This window comes from Microcaecilia unicolor, chromosome 3 (genome assembly GCF_901765095.1).
Source record: "Microcaecilia unicolor chromosome 3, aMicUni1.1, whole genome shotgun sequence".
NCBI lineage: Eukaryota > Metazoa > Chordata > Amphibia > Gymnophiona > Siphonopidae > Microcaecilia > Microcaecilia unicolor.
In genome coordinates, this window is record NC_044033.1 from 5684560 (window position 1) to 5705382 (window position 20823).

At 46.5% G+C, this 20823-nt stretch overlaps 1 protein-coding gene across 3 annotated transcripts in view; it reads left to right on the forward strand.

Annotated features, from left to right (window-relative positions):
• The window catches only part of STUM (stum, mechanosensory transduction mediator homolog), a 112898-nt gene that overhangs the window by 40827 nt on the left and 51248 nt on the right, over positions 1-20823 (forward strand). For all 3 annotated transcript variants that reach the window (XM_030194597.1, XM_030194596.1, XM_030194598.1), the window contains exon 2: positions 19486-19665. In XM_030194597.1, coding sequence (XP_030050457.1) covers positions 19486-19665 — 180 coding nt within the window. The remainder of the gene's footprint in view (positions 1-19485; positions 19666-20823) is intronic.

Consider the following 20823-nt stretch of genomic DNA (forward strand, 5'->3'; position numbering starts at 1 on the left):
GCCCGGGGCGTTCTGCTGGTTTCACTTCACGTGCCCGTGGTCAGCAGAGGAACTCCTTTCGCTCGGACAAGCGTTCTGCAGCCGGTGGCTCAAGACCAGGAGTTCAGGGGCGACCCTCTCAATGATGGTGCGCCGGCCCTCTCCTCGATGCCTGTCATCGGAGGACGGCTTTCCCTCTTTGTCGAGGAGTGGGCCAAGATTTCCTCAGATCAGTGGTTCTGGACCTGATCAGAGATGGATACAGAATAGAATTCAACGCCCCAGTAAGAGACGTGTTTGTGGAGTCCCGATGCGGTTCTGCCGTCAAACGGGCGGCGGTGGAGGAGACTTTACAAGATCTGATTCAGTTAGGGGCAGTGACCCCGGTGCCTCCCGCCGAGCAAGGCTGCGGCCGATACTCCATCTACTTTGTGGTGCCGTGAAAAGGTGGGTCCTTTCGCCCTATTCTGGACTTAAAAGAAGTGAACAAGTCCCTGAGAGTGCGGCATTTCCACATGGAATCCCTGCGCTCTGTCATTGCGGCGGTTCAGCCAGGAGAGTTTCTCACGTCTCTAGACCTGAAAGAAGCTTACTTGCACATACCGATTTGGCCCCCGCACCAGAAGTTTCTGAGGTTTGCGGTGTTGGGAAAACATTTCCAGTTCAGGGCCTTGCCTTTTGGCCTCGCCACAGCTCCCCGAACCTTTTCGAAGGTAATGGTGGTAGTAGCTGCTTTTCTCAGGCGAGAAGGTATCAGGGTTCACTCGTACCTAGACGACTGGCTTATCAGAGCAGACTCTGCAACAGAGAGCTTACAAGCTACAGCCAGAGTGGTCTCAGTACTGCAATCTCTAGGCTGGGTCGTCAATATGGCCAAAAGTCACCTGTCCCCTTCACAATCTCTAGAGTTTTTGGGGTCAGGTTCGACACAGTCTCGGGCTATGTGTTCCTACCCGAGCTAAGGCGGTGCAAGCTTCAGAATTAGGTCCGTCTGCTCCTGAGGATGCCCCGCCCGCGAGCTTGGGACATTGTCCAGCTGCTGGGATCGATGACAGCCACGATGGAAGTGGTACCCTGGGCGAGAGCGCACCTGAGACCTCTACAGTATTCCCTACTCCGGAGATGGTCTCCTATTTCTCAGGATTACCAATGCAGACTTACTTGGCTCCCTGCGGCCCGTCTCAGCATGGAGTGGTGGCTCTCGGACAGCATGCTGCGGCGAGGAATGCCGCTGATGCTCCCCGTTTGGTGCCTAGTGGTAACAGATGCCAGCCTGAAGGGCTGGGGCGCACTCTGCAAGGGGAAGCATGCCCAGGGTCTATGGACACCCGAGGAGTCGGAGTGGTCCATCAACCGCCTAGAGTTGAAAGCGGTGTTTCAGGCGCTTCTGGCCTTTCAAGTGACCCTGGAAGGATTGGCTTTCAGAGTGATGTCGGACAACACGACAACGGTGGCCTATATAAATCGACAAGGCGGAACAAGGTGTAGAGCACTAGCCGCGCAGGCCGAACTGATTTGCCACTGGGCCGAGCTGCATCTTCAGTGTCTGTCGGCAGCTCATATTGCAGGTCAGAGCAATGTGCAGGCCGATTATCTGAGCAGGCATCAGATCGATCCAGCAGAATGGAATCTGGCAGACGAAGTATTCCTGCAGATCTGTGCCAAATGGGGCAAGCCCGTGATGGATCTAATGGCGACAAGTGGCAATACCAAAGTCCCGTGCTTCTTCAGCAGACGGAGAGATCCTCGCTCGGCGGGATTGGATGCCTTGGCTCAACCCTGGCCTCCGGGTCTACTTTATTTGTTTCCCCCATGGCCCTTGATAGGGCGCCTGCTCTTGCGGATTCGGCTGCACCCAGGAGAAGTGGTCCTCATCGCCCCGGATTGGCCAAGGAGACCTTGGTATGCAGACCTCCGACAGATGCTCCTGGAGGATCCTCTGCCGTTATCTCTGGTACCGAACCTGTTGACTCAGGGACCGGTAGCCATGGAGGACGCCTGCCGCTTTGGTCTTACGGCATGGCTATTGAGAGGGCGCAATTGAGGGATAAAGGTTATTCCAATAAAGTTATTTCCACTCTCCTGCAAGCCCGCAAGCGGTCCACTTCCGTGGCTTATGCCAGGATTTGGTGCCTGTTTGAGTCTTGGTGTGCTTCCAGAGCCATTGTTCCAATGTGGGCTCCTGTCTCGCCGATTCTGGACTTTTTTGCAGGAAGGTGTACAAAAAGGCTTGGCCTATAATTCCCTGCGGGTGCAGGTGGCAGCGTTGGCCTCCCTTCGTGGTAAGGTGGAAGGCGTGTCTTTGGCTGCTCACCCAGATGTGGCACGGTTTCTTAGAGGGGTGCTTCGGCTCCGACCTCCAGTGCGAGCACCCTGTCCAGCTTGGAACCTGGGGCTAGTTTTGAAAACCCTGCAGGCATCTCCTTTTGAGCCGCTTCAGCGAGCATCGGAGAAAGACTTGACACTGAAGGCCGTTTTTCTGGTGGCCATTACCTCGGCGAGACAGGTGTCAGAGCTCCAGGCGCTGTCCTGTAGAGACCCATTTCTGCAATTTTCAGAGTCCGGAGTCACGGTTCGGACCGTGCCTTCCTTTATGCCTAAGGTGGTTCAGCCTTTCACTTAAACCAGCCTATTTTCTTGCCCTCTTTTTCAGAGGAAGAGTTTCCAGAATCTTTTGGGCAGCTGCACCTTTTGGATGTGCGCAAGACTCTGCTGCAGTATCTGCGAGTTACTAACTCTTTCAGGACGTCTGATCATCTGTTTGTTTTGCTATCCGGTTCTCGCAGAGGGTCTTCAGCGTCTAAAGCCACTCTTGCCCGCTGGCTCAAAGAAACTATCTTTTCAGCTTATCTGCTGGCCGGCAGGGTTCCGCCTGTAGCCTTTAAGGCACATTCTACTAGAGCGATTTCTTCCTCTTGGGCTGAAACTGGAGCACTCTCTCTTCAAAATATATGCAGTGCAGCAACATGGGCTTCTAAGCTCTCCTTTGCCCGACATTACAGGCTGGATATGGCTGCCATGAGGGATACGCGTTTTGGTGCACAAGTGCTAGCGCGTGGTGTGGCTTGTTCCCACCCTATCTAGGGATTGCTTTGTTACATCCCATACGTAATGGCTTCATCTGCTTGATGACAAGGAAGGGAAAATTAGGTTCTTACCTTGGTAATTTTCTTTCCTTTAGTCATAGCAGATGAAGCCATGAGCCCTCCCTGTTGGATTGTCTGTATGCTGTGAATCTGTTTTTCAGGTTCTGTTCTAATTTCCTTAAGTTCCTTCCTTGGGAGAAAGTTGGAAAACAATCTTCAGGATTCATGTTCAGTTTAAATTTAGGAGGATGTGTTCATTCCCTCCAGCATGTTTTTTTTTTTTTTTGGAGGATGTGTTGATTCTCTCCAGGAGGCGCGTGTGTTCCCCTCCAGTTCTATAAATAGGAGGATGAGTTCTTTGCCTCCAGTGTGTTGGGAGGATGTGTGATTCCCTCCAGGAGGCGAGTGTGTTCCCCTCCACTTATACAATAAGGAGGATGAGTTTATTCCCTCCAGGAGGCGAGTGTGTTCCCTCATTTATGAGTTCATGCCCTTGTGATGGGCCATCGTTCGCTGTGAGGAAAGCTCTTGTGATTCCCATTGCGGTTTGCCATACTGCTTTGGAAGCTTCAAATACTGAAGAGGCAGTGGAGCTAGCTGGGCAAGAGGGCACTGAGAAAGTTTGAGTGCTCTCTATCTCCCCTGCTGGTTGATGGACATAACCCATACGTAATGGCTTCATCTGCTATGACTAAAGGAAAGAAAATTACCAAGGTAAGAACCTAATTTTCCCTTTGCCTCCCAAAAGATTACCTGGAGCTTTGCTGTCTTGATCCAGGAAAACTGTAGAAAGACATTCCCTCTTCACATACAAAATTAAATTCTGTGCTGGAGAACATGTCCTAGGACCAGACTTTCATCTTCAACATACAGTGATATGAAAGTTCTTCCCCCCCACCCCCCCCCCCCCCGTCCCCCCACGATTAATAAAGAAAATTCCCAAAGCAACAAGCAAAGATACGAAAGGAAAGGGAATATATCACATCAAATGGTTTCTAATCTTCAAACAAAATATAACATTAGACAAAGGGAACCTGAGTAAACGCATAACAGTTTTTTTTTTTACATTATTGCGTCATTTAAGGAACAAAGGATTTCTTACACTAAACCATGCTAGCGATTCTGCAAATGAGAAGAAGCCCATTCAATTCCTTTGGACTTCCTCTCATTTGCTGCGTGGCTTTGTAGAAGAAGTAATCCAACACCTGTATGAAAAAGTAACTGCCCTCTAAACTTAATAACTGGTTGTTACTACCTTTATTGCAACTATAATTTGACATCAACCTTTCCCATCGCTCTTGAGGAATCTTAGCCCCTTCTTTGAGGAATTGCTTTAATTCAGACACGTTTGTAAGTTTTTGTGCATGAACTCCTTGTTTCAGGTCTCACCACAGCATCTCTGTTGGGTTAAGGTGAAGACTTTGACTAGGCCAGACCAAAACTTCTAATTTTGTTTTCTTCTCAGCCGTTCAGATGTGGACTTGTTTTTGTGTTCTGGGATCATTGTCTTGCTGAGTAACCCATTATGCTTCAGCCTCCACTCACACATTCTCATAAGTACATAAGCACTGCCACGCTGGGAAAAGACCAAAGGTCCATCAAGCCCAGCACTCTGTCTCCGACAGCGGCCAATCCAGGCCCCAAGAACCTGGCAAAAACCCAGAATTTAATAACGATCAATGGACTTTTCCTTCAGGAATCTGTCCAGACCCCCTTTAAACTCAGCAAGGCCAACTGCCGTCACTACCTTCTCCGTCAATGAGTTCCAGAGTCTAACCACAAGCTGAGTAAAGAAAAACTTTCTCCAATTTGTTTTAAACCTACCACATTATAATTTCATCTTGTGTGCCCTGGTTCTATTATTGTTAGAAAGTGTAAACAAACGCTTCACATCAGTTCGCTCTACCCCACTCATTATTTTGTAGACCTCTATCATATCACCCCTCAGCCGCCTTTTCTCCAGGCTAAAGAGTCCTAGCCGTCTTAACCTCTCCTCATAAGGTAGTCGTCCCATCCCTTTTATCATTTTCGTTGCCCTTCTCTGCACCTTCTCCAATTCCTTTATATCTTTTTTTGAGATGAGGCGACCAGAACTAAACACAATACTCCAGGTGCGGTCGCACCATGGAGCGATATAACGGCATTATAACATCCTCATGCTTGTTTTCCATCCCTTTTCTAATAATACTCAACATTCTGTTCGCCTTCTTAGCCGCCGCAGCACATTGAGCGGAAGATTTCAACGTTCTATCCACGATGACTCCCAGATCTCTTTCTCGGTCCGTAACTCCTAAAGCGGAACCTTGCATGACATAGCCGTAATTCGGGTTCCTCCTTCCCACGTGCATCACTTTGCACTTGTCAACGTTGAAACTCTTTAAGAGTTTCCTGGTACACGGCAGAATTCATGGTTCCTTCAATAATGACAAGTTTTCTAGGTCTTGTGGCAGCAAATCATCCTCACAGCATCACTCTAGCACCATCATGCTCGACTGTTGGTACATAAGTAATGCCATACTGGGAAAAGACCAAGGGTCCATCGAGCCCAGCATCCTGTCCACGACAGCGGCCAATCCAGGCCAAGGGCACCTGGCAAGCTTCCAAAACGTACAAACATTCTATACATGTTATTCCTGGAATTTTGGATTTTTCCAAGTCCGTTTAGTAGCGGTTTATGGACTTGTCCTTTAGGAAACCGTCCAACCCCATTTTAAGCTCTGCTAAGCTAACCGCCTTCACCACTTTCTCCGGCAACGAATTCCAGAGTTTAATTACACGTTGGGTGAAGAAAAATTTTCTCCGATTTGTTTTAAATTTACTACACTGTAGTTTCATCGCATGCCCCCTAGTCCTAGTATTTTTGGAAAGCGTGAACAGACGCTTCACATCCACCTGTTCCACTCCACTCATTATTTTATATACCTCTATCATGTCTCCCCTCAGCCGTCTCTTCTCCAAGCTGTATAGCCCTAGCCTCCTTAGTCTTTTTTCATAGGGAAGTCGTCCCATCCCCGCTATCATTTTAGTCGCCCTTCGCTGCACCTTTTCCAATTCTACTATATCTTTCTTGAGATGCGGTGACCAGAATTGAACACAATGCTCAAGGTGCGGTCGCACCATGGAGCGATACAACGGCATTATAACATCTTCACACCTGTTTTCCATACCTTTCCTAATAATACCCAACATTCTATTCGCTTTCTTAGCCGCAGCAGCACACTGAGCAGAAGGTTTCAGTGTGTTATTGACGACGACACCCAAATCCCTTTCTTGGTCCGTAACTCCTAACGTGGAACCTTGCATGACGTAGCTATAATTCGGGTTCTTTTTTCCCACATGCATCACCTTGCACTTGCTCACATTAAACATCATCTGCCATTTAGCCGCCCAGTCTCCCAGTCTCGTAAGGTCCTCTTGTAATTTTTCACAATCCTGTCGCGATTTAACGACTTTGAATAACTTTGTGTCATCAGCACTGTATTTGCTTTATGTCAGACCACTGGCGTAGCTACAGGGGGCCACGGGGGCCTGCCCCCCCTAAATTGGCTGTGGGGCCCCTGATTTGGCTGGTGAGGGTCCCCAACTCCCACCAGTTAAAGCGTTTGTCCCGCACTGGTCTGTTTTTATTCACTGTGCACGCTCGTTTTAATGAAAAAAAACATTTTAGCTGGCAGGAGTTGGGGCCCCCGCCAGTCAAGGTACCTTCGCAGTGGTGATTGGGGGAGGGGAGCGGCGGCAGCAGAAGTGTGGTGGCGGGGAAGTGGTAGCGACCATGGGGGGGGGGGGAGTGTGGCGGCGGAGAGGTGAGCCAAAATGTCGTCGTCCCCCCCCACCTTGGGCTCTGGCCCCACCTCCCATCGAGGTCTGGCTACACCCCTGTGTCAGACATAATTGGACCTGTGTTGTCTAAACAGTTTCACATTTGGCTCGTCTGTTCATATAACATTATCCTAAAAGGGATCATTGAAAATGTGAGATGAGCATTGATGATAACTCTTGGATGGTAGCAGTTTGGCTACTACTATGTCACTCTCCCATGAGTCCCATTTTGCCCAGTCTCTTTCTTATTGTGGAGTCATGAACATTGGCCTTATCTGAGACTAGAGATTCCTGATTTATTTATTGAAAAACTTATATTCCACTTAATCCATAGTTCTTAGCCTTCTGTTCGTGGATTGTTCTGGGAAGTTCTATGACTTCCCGGATGAGTTGTCACCCTGCCCTTGGAGTAATTTTCACAGGCTGGCCATTCCTGGGAAGATCCATCATTGTTCAAAGTCTTCTCTACTTGGAAGCTTCAGAAATGGCTTTGTAACACTTTTCAGACCTGATATTCCAACAACTGTTTCTCGTCACTTCTGCAATTTCCTTCGATCGTGGAATAATGTTCTTGTAGAAACTTTGTGGTGACTACTTAACTCTCATGGTAAGATTCAATTTATATACTGAAGTTTATATTCAACAGAGCTGGCAGCAGTCGGTCCTGGCTGTGTTCAATCAGCTGAAACTATCGTTTACATTTTTAGTTAATTGATTGTGTAGCGAAGGGGGCAGTTACTTTTTAACATGGGTGTTGGATAACTTTGTTGCTGAAATAAATGAACTGTGTCTCTTATACATTTTGTTTAGAGATGAGAATCCATTCAGTATGACGTACAGGGTGAGGCAAAAATAAAAAGTAACCCCCTACAGTTTTTTGCAGGTTTTTGTTTTGTTACATTTGTACCCCGCGCTTTCCCACTCATGGCAGGCTCAATGCAGCTTACATATACAGGTACTTATTTGTACCTGGGGCAATGGAGGGTTAAGTGACTTGCCCAGAGTCACAAGGAGCTGCAGTAGGAATCAAACCCAGTTCCCCAAGATCAAAGTCCGCACTAACCACTAGGCTACTCCTCCACTAGCAACATTCCATGTAGAATCTCCAATAGTATCTATTTTATTTTTGTTACATTTGTACCCTTTGCTTTCCCACTCATGGCAGGCTCAATGCGGCTTACATGGGGCAATGGAGGGTTAAGTGACTTGCCCAGAGTCACAAGGAGCTGCCTGTGCCTGAAGTGGGAATCGAACTCAGTTCCTCAGTTCCCCAGGACCAAAGTCCACCACCCTAACCACTAGGCCACTCCACTGTTGCTACTATTTGAGATTCTACATGGAATGTTGCTATTCCACTAGCAACATTCCATGTAGAAGTCGGCCCTTGCAGATCACCAATGTGGCCGCGCAGGTTTCTGCTTCTGTGAGTCTGACGTCCTGCACATACGTGCAGGACGTCAGACTCACAGAAACAGAAGCCTGCGCAGCGAATGTTGCTAGTGGAATAGCAACATTCCATGTAGAATCTCCAATAGTAGGAACATTCCATGTAGAATCTCCAATAGTAGGAACATTCCATGTAGAATCTCCAATAGTATCTTATTTTATTTTTGTTACATTTGTACCCTGCGCTTTCCCACTCATGGCAGGCTCAATGCGGCTTACATGGGGCAATGGAGGGTTAAGTGACTTGCCCAGAATCACAAGGAGCTGCCTGTGCCTGAAGTGGGAATCGAACTCAGTTCCTCAGTTCCCCAGGACCAAAGTCCACTAGCAACATTCCATGTAGAATCTCCAATAGTAGCAACATTCCATGTAGAATCTCCAATAGTATCTATTTTATTTCTGTTACATTTGTACCCTGCGCTTTCCCACTCATGGCAGGCTCAATGCGGCTTACATGGGGCAATGGAGGGTTAAGTGACTTGCCCAGAGTCACAAGGAGCTGCCTGTGCCTGAAGTGGGAATCCAACTCAGTTCCCCAGGACCAAAGTCCACCACCCTAACCACTAGGCCACTCCTCCACTCGGCAACCGTTTGAATTTTAACGCAAAATTTTACGTACTTACATATTTCTATTAAAAAATATTCAAGTGCTCATTTTCAAAGCACATAGGCTTACAAAGTTGCATAGTAGTTATAACTGAATGTTAATCGCTGTTACCGCAAGCAATGCATCAATTAGTAATCGTGATTAAAACATTTAATCATGCTTTAATAATTAATCGTGTGCTGCCTGGCATCACTGGCTCCCAGACCTTCCCGTAGCTCTCCCACTGCACCCCCAGTACCTTTTGAAATGTGAAGTCTTTGGTCCTGTAGGCCAGCGGCAGTCCTACTGAAAGGCTGCCTGTGGCCTGCAACGGGCTTCCTTATGACCCGCCCTCCACTTGTGCAAACAGGAAGTTGCATCAGAAGGGGTGGGCTGGGTCAGAGGGAAGACCTGGTGCAGGCTGCAGGGAGCCTTTCAGTATGGCTGCCACTGGCCTGCAGGGCTGAAGACTTTCCATTTCATAAGGTACTGTGGGGAGGTGATTCAGGAGGGGAGATGGCAGAGGGGGGCCTGCAGTTAGGTCCAGGAGCGGAGGGGGGCCTGCAGTCAGGTCTGGCAGAGAAGAGAAGCCAAAGAGTTTGTACTTTGAGTGTGAGTGTGCAGGGGGGGAGGGGAGTGAGTGAGCCACAGGTGGGTACAAGGGGGAGGGGTGCTTGAGAGAGAGTAGTGGGGGGGGGGCTTGAGAGGGGCGGGAAAGGAAGAGATGCCGGATCTTGAGGGGGGGAGGGAAGGGTGGAATTGAGAGAGAACCATGGACAGGGTAAAAGAGGAGTTAGAGGTGATGGATTGTGCAGAGGGGAAGGGGAAATAAGGAGAGAAGCCGAATTGAGGGAGGGAAGGCAGAAAGGAAGATAATGGACCTGGGATGGAGTGGGTTGAGGAAGGAAGAAGTGTTGGGGGGGGGGGGGGTTGGGAGAGAGGGAGAGATGTTGCATTCAGAGAGAGAGAGAATGGACCTGGGGTGGGGTAGCTCAAGCCCTGCCAGCCGAAGAAATCCTCATCCTCAATCACCCCCTTCCTCCTTGTACAGCCTCAGGAACGAGGAAGTCGGGGGCATGCCTCCAGCCACTGACGCTTGCACTCCCCAAGCTCATGCATGAACTGAGCATGCTCGGGGAGTGGCGGCTGGAAGCACGCTGCTGACTTCTTCGCTCCTGAGGCAGTAGATGGAGGAAGGGGGCTGCTTTGGCAGGCTGTCCCAGATCATCTGCTGCCACCTTGCCCACGATTGCCATTCTGATCCATAATTCTGTTAAATGATCTGTAAATTATCATTATCAAATTCAAATTATTATTTACAAAAATGTGTTACTGTGACATCATTAACAGTAAGCTGGTACCCCATTTGTTTTCCAAATAATGGTAGTTTTTACAGTGAAAACGTTTTTGAATGCACAAAAATTGCTGAGTGCTCACGCTAAAAAGTCTGTAACTTTACCGTTTCTAAAGATCATCTCATTACACTCGGCACATAAACGTAGATGGTAACAAAGCTTTAAAATTTCATGTTGAAATTCCAAGCAGTTGATTCTAGGGGGGCTGCTTCTTTTTTTTTTCATCACCCTGTGTATGCAATAATAGGGGAAATAAAGAGGGGGGTGGACTTTTTTTTACATCACACCCCCCCCTCTCCTTTATCTTTGTACTTTGCTTAAATAAGTCTCCTGACTCATTCCAAAAGTAAAAAGCAAATGTAGATCCTTTCTTCAAGAGGAAAGGAATAACCACCTTTCTTCCAGCCCCTTTTGCCTTCCTCTGCTCTGTGGCCTTCATTTCACTGAGGTGTCATTTTACCAAGCTGCGGGGGGGGGGGGGGGGGGGGGGGAGAAAGGGACCTGTGCTAGCGGTGAGGGACGTTTTTCCTGCGCACCTGGGCCTTTTTACCGCGGCGCAGAAAAAAGCCCCCAGCACACATGGCCATGCAGTAAGAGAACTCTTACCATGTGGCCGTGCGGCAGGGAGCCCTCGCGTGGAGATAAGGACTTCCGCAGTAACCCAGCAGTGTGTAGCGATGCCCAATTACTGCAGGGTTATCGCTACGCAAACCATTTCCAAGGGTTTTCTTTTTCCCCTGGAAATGGTGCACGCTTGGAGCAGGACTACCACCGGCTGCTGTGTTGGGCCGGCAGTAGTCCCGGAAGAGCGAGCGGTAAGCTTGCGTTGGGTTTACTGCTTCTCTGTAAAAGGACCCCCCCCCCCCCCCCGAGGTTCTTGTAAACCTGTTATATTATGTAAGCCGCATTGAACCTGCTAATAAGTGGGAAAGCGCAGGGTATAAGTGTTACAAATAAATAACCCTGCCCCCACCATGAGAAGCATGGAGAACCTACCTCTGAGATCTGAAGAGTTCCCTGTGTTAACTTACTGAACTCAGGAATACCTGGGGGTCTCCAGATGCCTGTTATGCTTTGGGAAGGACGCAGTGTCAAAATAATTGATTTTCTTTTAACTGTTTAGCTGATTATTAAAAGAATAAAACACAGCCTCCAATGTTTAAGATGATGCTTTCAAAACGATGCAATCTTTTGGAAGAGTATTAAAAAAAACCCCAACAACTCCTATGTAATCTGCAGAGGCATCTAAACGGATTAATTGTTAGCTTTGAACTTCATTTATTCCTGGCTAGCAGCCCAGCAAACGCTAATCCAAACTCTGTCCTTGAAAAAAATATATTTGTACTATAAACATATATTTTCAGGGAAATGCAATGGCCTGATTTTCTGAAACTGTTTTCGTTGCCTTAATAAGGCATTTTCCATGCTTGATACGGCTCCCAGGGTGAAATGCTTTAGCCTTCTCCTCCAATTCGACATGTCTAGTGCATTCGACATGGTAAACCATAATATATTAATAAGATTACTAGATAAGTTCGGGATTGGTGGAAACTTACTTAACAGGATCAAGGGTTTCCTAACCTCAAGAGCATATCAAGTAAAATCAAACTCCAACATATCATCACCGTGGAAAGCAGACTGTGGAGTACCACAAGGATCACCACTATCACCGTTCCTATTCAACTTAATGATGACCCCACTTGCCAAGTCCTGATTCAATGGCCTTAACCCTTTCATATATGCAGACGATGTCACAATATACATTCCTTACAAAACCAAACTGACAGAAATCACCAACGAAATCAAGCTCGGCCTGAACATCATGGATTCGTGGGCAAATGCATTTCAACTAAAACTCAATAAAGAAAAAAACTCATCCTCTCATCCCAACATCCCAACATAGCGCGGACATCCCCACAAGTATCAACACCCCATATCACACCGATCCTATCTCAGACAGCTTGAAAATCCTCGGTGTTACAATGGACCGAAACTTCAACACTAGAGAGCCAAGTGGCATCCACAACAAAGAAAATGTTCCACTCAATGTGGGAACTCGAACGCGTGAAGCAACTCTTCCCGAGGGAAACATTTCGCAACCTGATACAATTAATGGTACTAAGCCACTTAGATTACTGCAATGGAATTTATGCAGGATGCAAAGAACAAACATTAAAGAAACTTCAGACCGCTCAAAACACGGCAGCTAGGCTTATATTTGGTAAAATGTGATTTGAAAGCACAAAACCCCTCCGTGAAAAACTACACTGGCTCCCAATCAAAGAACACGTCGCCTTCAAAATCTGCACCCTGGTTCACAAAATCATCTACGGAGAAGCCCCGAGTTACATGACACACTTGATTGACCTACCAATTAGAAATATATCTGAATCTGCACTACCCAAGCTGCAAAGGACTTAAATACAAAACAACTTACGCATCTAGTTTTTCCTACATAAGCACACAACTGTGGAACGCATTACCAAAAGCCTTGAAAACAACGTACGACCACCTAAACTTCCGGAAATCACTAAAAACCAACCTGTTTAAAAAGGCATACCCTACCGATCCAACATAAATGCCTGATCTCTGCAACACAACCAAACTAAAGCACGTAATGGACATAACACAACTCTTTCGTTCTCCGATTCCCTAAGGTGGCTGTGCCACATGAACTTGATCTTACCACAACATCACCCTGTATTTGTTCACACCGGAGCCTGCGAAGGTCTCTCTGGTACTATGTAAACCACATTGAGCCTACAAATAGGTGGGAAAATGTGGGATACAAATGTAACAAATAAATCTCTAGCCTCGAATTACCACCAAGGGCCCCTTGTTCTCTAACATCATCCCACTGACATCTCTCTCTGACTCGATTACTGTGATTTATGATATATGCCTGAATTTTTTTTTTTTTTTTAAAGAGGGAAGGATCTAATCTGTTTAATTTTCTTCAACTCCAAAGCTTCAGAAGAGAGGAAGTGTTCCACGTAAATGAACCACGGCCTGAATTTGGAAGAGGTTAGTGAAAAGCCGCATCTGCTGGGTCACCCAACCAACCGTTTATACAGTTTGCATAGGAGATTTAACACCGAAGCAGAGAAGGGCACAGCTCTGTGTTACTGAATCTGTACTCGTTGCAAGACTGAAAGCTGTTTTTGGTTTCCTCTTGGTTCTGGCCATTCCTCTCCCTGTTCACCTAAGCATCTTTCTAGCTTTTGCCTTCTCTGCTTGTTTGGCCACCTTAAGATCATCATATATGATCACAACCAGGTCTTGCTCCTCTTTTTTTTTTTTTTTTTTGTTACATTTGTACCCCACACTTTCCCACTCATGGCAGGCTCAATGTGGCGGGCAGTGGAGGGTTAAGTGACTTGCCTAGAGTCAGAAGGAGCTGCCTGTGCCTGAAGTGGGAATCGAACTCAGTTCCCCAGGACCCACCACCCTAATCACTAGGCCACTCCTCCACTTTTGTCCTCCTTGTCCTGTATTGACAATATTACCACCAGTAACCTCTCAATACACACCCCAAATCTAACTATTCTTTGCAGCAGATTTCATAAATAGCATCGTAAATAACACAGACCTTCTGTTCCCTTTACATAATCCATTCTTCCGCCTGAATCTACGCTGCGCTCTGTTCTGCTGAGAAAAGCATCGCGTTTCCACATTTTATTGTTTCGAAGAGAAGTAATCTTGCAGAACGACGATAAGTGTCACTGTGGAGCAGCAAACTCACAATAAACATGGCCCGTGACTGTGTGAATACATGGCCTTCATTTTGCTGCTCAATATTTATAAGGACTAGATTGCTTCCTGATCTGGGGGCCGGAGCTGGTTATTGGATAAACAAATTAAAGAAGTGTCAGTAGGAAGAGGTAGAAATGCCTAATCCCACCGGCCCATTCTCTTGCTACAAACTCGGACGTCCAAACCACCAAGAGATCAGTATTCAAAAGATTTCTCCAGGTAGCGTTCAGAGTTACCTGGACAAAATTTTGCTTCTCTTCCATCTGACTGTTTTTTTGTGACATAATCAGGGGCATCCCAGGAGCACAGACGACAAAGAGTGGGCAGAGGCTACCCTAAAGTTAAATTTATTTATTGCATTTGTATCCCACATTTTCCCACCTCTTTGCAGGCTCAATGTACATAAGTACATAAGTAGTGCCATACTGGGAAAGACCAAAGGTCCATCTAGCCCAGCATCCTGTCACCGACAGTGGCCAATCCAGGTCAAGGGCACCTGGCACGCTCCCCAAACGTAAAAACATTCCAGACAAGTTATACCTAAAAATGCGGAATTTTTCCAAGTCCATTTAATAGCGGTCTATGGACTTGTCCTTTAGGAATCTATCTAACCCCTTTTTAAACTCCGTCAAGCTAACCGCCCGTACCACGTTCTCCGGCAACGAATTCCAGAGTCTAATTACAATACATCAGGAATTGTGGAAATATATTAGAAAATAGACATTTAGTGTTGCAGAAGGATCTTGGGCAACATGATGATGATAAGACATGATAGTATAACAAGCAGAAATTGTAAGACAGTTCTGAATATATGTGGAAATCGTTTTTAAGTTGCGTGGCAATGCGTTCCATAGCTGTGTGCTCAAGTAGGTAAAATTTGACGCGTGCGTTAGTTTGTATTTCAGACCTTTGCAGTTAGGGAAGTGCAGATTCAGGAATATGCGGGATGTTCTTTTGGCATTCCTGGGTGGTAAGTCTGTCAGATACATAAGTATTGCCACACTGGGACAGACCAAAGGTCCATCAAGCCCAGCATCCTGTTTCCAACAGTGGCCAATCCAGATCACAAAGACCTGGCAGAAACCCAAATAGTAGCAACATTTCACATAGAACCCCAAAGAGTAGCAAGATTCTAGAATTCTAAAGAATAACAAGATTCCATGCAGAATTTCAAAGTGTAACAACATTCCATGTAGAACTCCCAAAAGTAGCAAGATTCCATTCAGAATCCCAAGTACATAAGTATTGCCATACTGGGACAGACCAAAGGTCCATCAAGCCCAGCATCCTGTTTCCAACAGTGGCCAATCCAGGTCACAAATGCCTGGCAAGATTCCCCCCAAAATAGTTTAGTACGTTTTATGCTACTTATCCCAGAAATGAGCAGTGGAGTTTCCCCAAGTCCATTTTAATAATGGTCTATGGACTTTTTCTTTAGGAAGCCATCCAAACCTTTTTTAAAGCCCGGTAAGCCAACCGCCTTTACCACATTCTCTGGCAACGAATTCCAGTTCATCAGACATCTTTATCCAGTTTCATTCAGCATTTCAGAAACATCACTGAATATCTGGACTAAGTTAATGGAAAAAAAAAATCCACATTTAATTTGGCCACTCCCTGGGCTGGTGAATATTAGGCCCCAAGAGAAGAGATCGTGCTTGGAAGGCCCCCCCTGAATTTGAGTTTGACTGCTGCCTCCAGGGCTGATCTTAAGCAGGATGCAGGGCCAGAGCAGAATGAGCCAGAGGAAACATTCTTGTGCCTGAGGACCAGGGTCTGGGGGAGTAGAGGGGACTCATTTGGGTAGTCTAAAATTGAACTTCTGTCGCTGCTCACTCAGTACTATGGGAATCCTCTCATTCACCATCAGCAACTGTGGGAAGCAAGCAATGTCAGACCTGATTCAAGTGGATACAGCTGCAGTGGCTCCAGCATTCTTTCCAATGTTCTGTCTAACAAAAATAAGCAAAATTTCAGAAGCCCTAAAAAAAACTACAAAATCTGGCAGAGTACCAACCAAAACACATGGCAGGGGGGTGTTTATCTATCATGCCCAATGTACTCCAATTTCCCAGTTTCAGAAAGCGTTCAGAGTGCATTTCAGTCACGGAGAAGAGCTTAAGATGGAAGGACCAGAGGGAACCTCTATAATGCTCCACAGCCTTGATTTATTGACTCACTTCTCACCTCTTTTCAAATGTATCCTGGAACACGAAGGCTTTATTTTTCAATGCACATAACCTGCTTTATATGAAGTTAATAACGGGGACAAGAGGTTTATGGAACCTCAGAGAGCCTTGAGGCAGGCTAATGAAAGCCATTGATCACTGCTGTAATCCTCCTTCTGGCCCAGTGATTTCCGAGATAATTATATTTATGACAATCAACCTTATGGTCAGAAGTGATGCCTGAGGCCAGGTTCTTATGGCAGCAGCATCTGGATAAAACATTTGTCAGCTGAGCAGGAAATCACATAGGAAAAAGTTATATTCTCTAGAATGTCTTTCCCTTGCTGCTTCCAGAATGGCTTTTTTTTTCCTCTGCAGTATTCACATTTTCATTGTCCCTCTCAAGATGAACACACCTTGGAAAGCACAAGCTCCGAGCGCTGCAGAAAGATGCGTTTCTCTAGGTGGGTGGAACTACATGGACAGTGGCTGGATGGCTCCGAATGTAGAGGGGAGGGGTTGAGGGGGTCGAATGTGGACACCATGAGAAGCTTGTATAGGAGTGTTTGGCTGGCCGTGCACAGGTAGCGTAAAATGTGGCTGCACAGCAGGCCCATCCTTTTGTTCCCTCTTCTATGACCTCCCCTCTCCCTTCCTGTTTTTTTCTTACTCGTCTCAAACTAGGCCTCATCTTTTCCTTTGGGAAGCTGGCACTTGACACTGAAGTGACGGCAGAAGAAGACCTGTACAGTCCATCCAGTCTGCCCAACAAGATAAACTCATATGTGCTACTTTATCTGTATACCTGACTTTGATTTGTATCTGCCATTTTCAGGGCACAGACTGTAGAAGTCTGCCCAGCACTAGCCCCACCTCCCCAACCACTAACCCCGCCTCCCACCACCACCAGTGCTGCCACCCAATGTCTGCTAAGCTTCTGAGGATCCCTTCCTTCTGAACAGGATTCCTTTGTTTTCATCTCCACCACCTGCCGCGGGAGGACATTCCAAGTATCCACTCCGTGAAAAAATACTTCCTGTCATTTTTCTTCAGTCTGCCCCCCTTAAATAGAAATAAATAGAAATGAATCCACTCTCATTCCTTGTAGGTCTTTCTAAACCTCACCCCTGTACCACTTGTTAGATAACCAACTCCCAGTCCAAGGACAATTGTCAAAGCAATTTTCTGAGGAATCAAAAGACATCCTCTTCAGATAGTGTGAGGTTTCTAATGATGGTATTATTTTAGCCAGATTAAAAAAAGGGCTACGGGGGGTGGGGGAGGTCTAGGTTGATGGAATCAGGTATGCATATTGAACAGTAATCTTCAAACATGTCTGCATACTTTACCCTTCCCAACTGTATCAATACAAAAAAGGTGTGAAATCCATGTGTACATCTATCTCTGTATGCCAGGGGTTCTCAACCAAGTCCTCAGAACCCTACCCCCCCTCAAACCAGTAAGGTTTTCAATGAATACGCACAAGATGGATGTCCACACAGTGCAGGCTTCATATACACTCTTCAGGTGATTTGGAATAAGTCTTTGTCGAAGTCATGGCATATGAAACGCGGAATACCATAGGGCTCACCGCTTTCTCAGATTCTTTTCGATGTATATTTAAGTGAATTATATCAAGTGTTGAGGCCTTTTAAGATCAAATAGTTCAATATTGCTCAGGGTGGGAAAAGATTTAAAGGATACTATTTCCTTGATGACTAGTGTGTTTGAAAAGATTTCTCAGCGGATGCTTCAAAATGATTTAAAAATAAATCCTGATAAAACGAATATTCTATGGGTAGCAGATAGAGGTTGAAGGGCCACAACTCAGTCAGATTAGCTACTGCAGAAGTTTCACTTCAAATTAATATTAAAATCTTGGGAGTAATTCTAGACTCACAATTAAAAAATATGTTGATAAAATAGTCAGGAAAGTACTCACTAAATTTAAACTTTTACAACAGATTGAACTTGAGAACAGTACTTCAAGCAATGATTATGAGTCAATTAGACTATTGAAATATCATCTTCTTAGGATTACCTGATTCACAAAATAGACAAATCCAAATTGTCCAAAATGCAGCAGCTAAACTAATTCTGGGGGGCAGAGCTACTGATCTTGCTTCCCCGTTGTTGAGTAACTTGCATTGGTTGACTGTAAAAGCAAAAATTGTATTTAAGTTATTACAGGACCCGAGGCAACATGGTTTCACTAGAGGCAGGCCTTTTCAGACAAATCCGATTAATTTCTTTCACTGGGTGACCAGAGAGTTGGATCGAGGGAGAGCGCTAGATATGGTATATTTAGATTTTAGCAAAGCCTTTTACATGGTTCCAGATAGACAACTAATGAATAAACTCAGTGCCTTCAGTATGGGCCCTAAAGTGACTAATTGGGTTAGGAACTGAATGAGTGGAAAATGAAAGAGGGTAGTGGTAAATGGAGCTCACTCTGAGGAAAAGAATGCTATCAGTGGTGTGCCTCATGGTTTGGTTCTTGAGCCGGTTACATAAGTATTGCCACAATGGGACAGAAAGGTCCATCAAGTCCAGCATCCTGTTTCCAACAGTGGCCAATCCAGGTCACAAGCACCCAATAGTAGCAACATTCCATGTAGAACCCCAAAGAATAGCAAGATTCTAGAATTATAAAGAATAACAAGATTCCATGCAGAATTTCAAAGTGCAGCAACATTCCATGTGGAACCCCAAAGAGTAGAAAGATTAAATTCAGAATTCCAAGCACATAAGTGTTGCTACACTGGGACAGACCAAAGGTCCATCAAGCCCAGCATCCTGTTTCCAACAGTGGCCAATCCAGGTCACAAGTACCCAATAGTAGCAACATTCCATGTAGAACCCCAAAGAGCAGCAAGATTCTAGAATTCTAAAGAATAACAAGATTCCATGCAGAATTTCAAAGTGCAGCAACATTCCATGTGGAACCCCAAAGAGTAGAAAGATTCCATTCAGAATCCCAAGCACATAAGTACGTATTAGTGGATATCTGGAAAACTAGACTGGATAGGTGATGCTCAAGAATCAGGTTGAGAACCCATGCTTTCATTGGATCAGAAAAAAAGAGCAAAAGGCATGAGCTTTCGAGATCTCACAGGCCTCTTCTTTGGATGAAGGTCTACAAAGGTTTGAAAGCTCTTAACTGTATCTTTTCTGTGTGTCTTCGTGCAGCTCTGTATCATGCACACCAGGGACTCTTTGGGGTGGGGGTGGGGGGGTGGAAGCAGTCTAACCAAGATAAGTGACTTCTTGCTTTTTTATTTCTTTTTCTCCAGGAACATTCGTGTCTGCATTCACCGTGCTTTGTGGGGCCCGGACAGATCTGCCTGATAGACACATGTGTTGTGTGTTCTGGCTGAACATTGCTGCTGCTCTGATTCAGATACTGACGGCCATCGTGATGGTGGGCTGGATCATGAGTATATTCTGGGGAATGGACATGGTTATTCTAGCCAGTAAGTGACTGCGTTTTCCCACTTTTACTGAAGACTGTTAACCTAGATGAGGCCAGTGGTTGCATAGGAAAAGTGGTATATCAAAGAGTAAAGCAAGACTAGGTTATAGTAATCCAGTCCTGTTTTTATCCCTGTCCCCGCAGTGTAGGCCCTGGAGCCTTCCCTCTGATGTGTTCCCACCTATGCAGAAAAAGGAACTTGTGTCAGAAGGAAAGCTCTGAGGCCAGCACAAACAGCATGTGTGAGTCGCTGCTAGCGACCTCTGGAAGTGAAGTTTTTAAAAAGTACACTGAGGGGTAGGGGGAGAGAGATGTTGGACTGAGGGTGGGAGTGTAGAGGAAATTTCATGCCCATCCACTTTGGGCTTAGTCCCACCCAAATTTGGCCATCTGACTACACTACTGTTGCAGATTCTTAGTGTTCATAGTCTCTTTGAGGGAGGTATTCTTAACCATCCGTGCATGAATGACACCATCCAGTCTGCCATACAGCATGCTGGTACCAGGTTTCAAAGGGTTCCTCTCAGCTGAGGACCCTGGATGCAGTGACAAAGCTGGTGGAAGAAGGAGAGGCAGAGATGAGAGGAAGTTCAAAAGAAGGGAAGACCTTAGAAGCTAGGTGTGAAGGTCTATGATCAGGGCCGTGCCAACACGGTAAGCGAGGTAAGCATGGCAGGAGGGCACAGTCCTCTGGGGGGCGCCCTGCCGCGCCATGCTTACCTTGCCCTCCCGCATCCCAACTGCCCGCCCTCTTCTCCCCCCCAAGAGCCCTTTTAAATTTACCTCCGTCCGGCAGCGAAGGCACGCCACAGCGTCAGTGAAGGAGGCGGCGCTCCCGACGTCTCTACTAGTCTTCCCCCTTCGCTCAGAGTTCCGCCTTCTTCTGACGTCAAGGAAATGACGTCAGAAGAAGGCGGGACATTGAGCGAAGGGGGAAGACTAGTACGTCGGGAGCGCCGCCTCCTTCACTGACGCTGTGGCGCGCCTTCACTGCCGGATGGAGGTAACTTTAAAAGGGATCTTGGGGGGGGGGGCAGTTGGGACATGGGAGCGGGAGGGCAGCGATCATTTTCACGGAGGGGAGGGGGGCGCCAACTGTTCATCTGGCGGGGGGGGGGGGGGGGGTGCCAACTGATCTCCTGCAGGGGGGCACCACAGA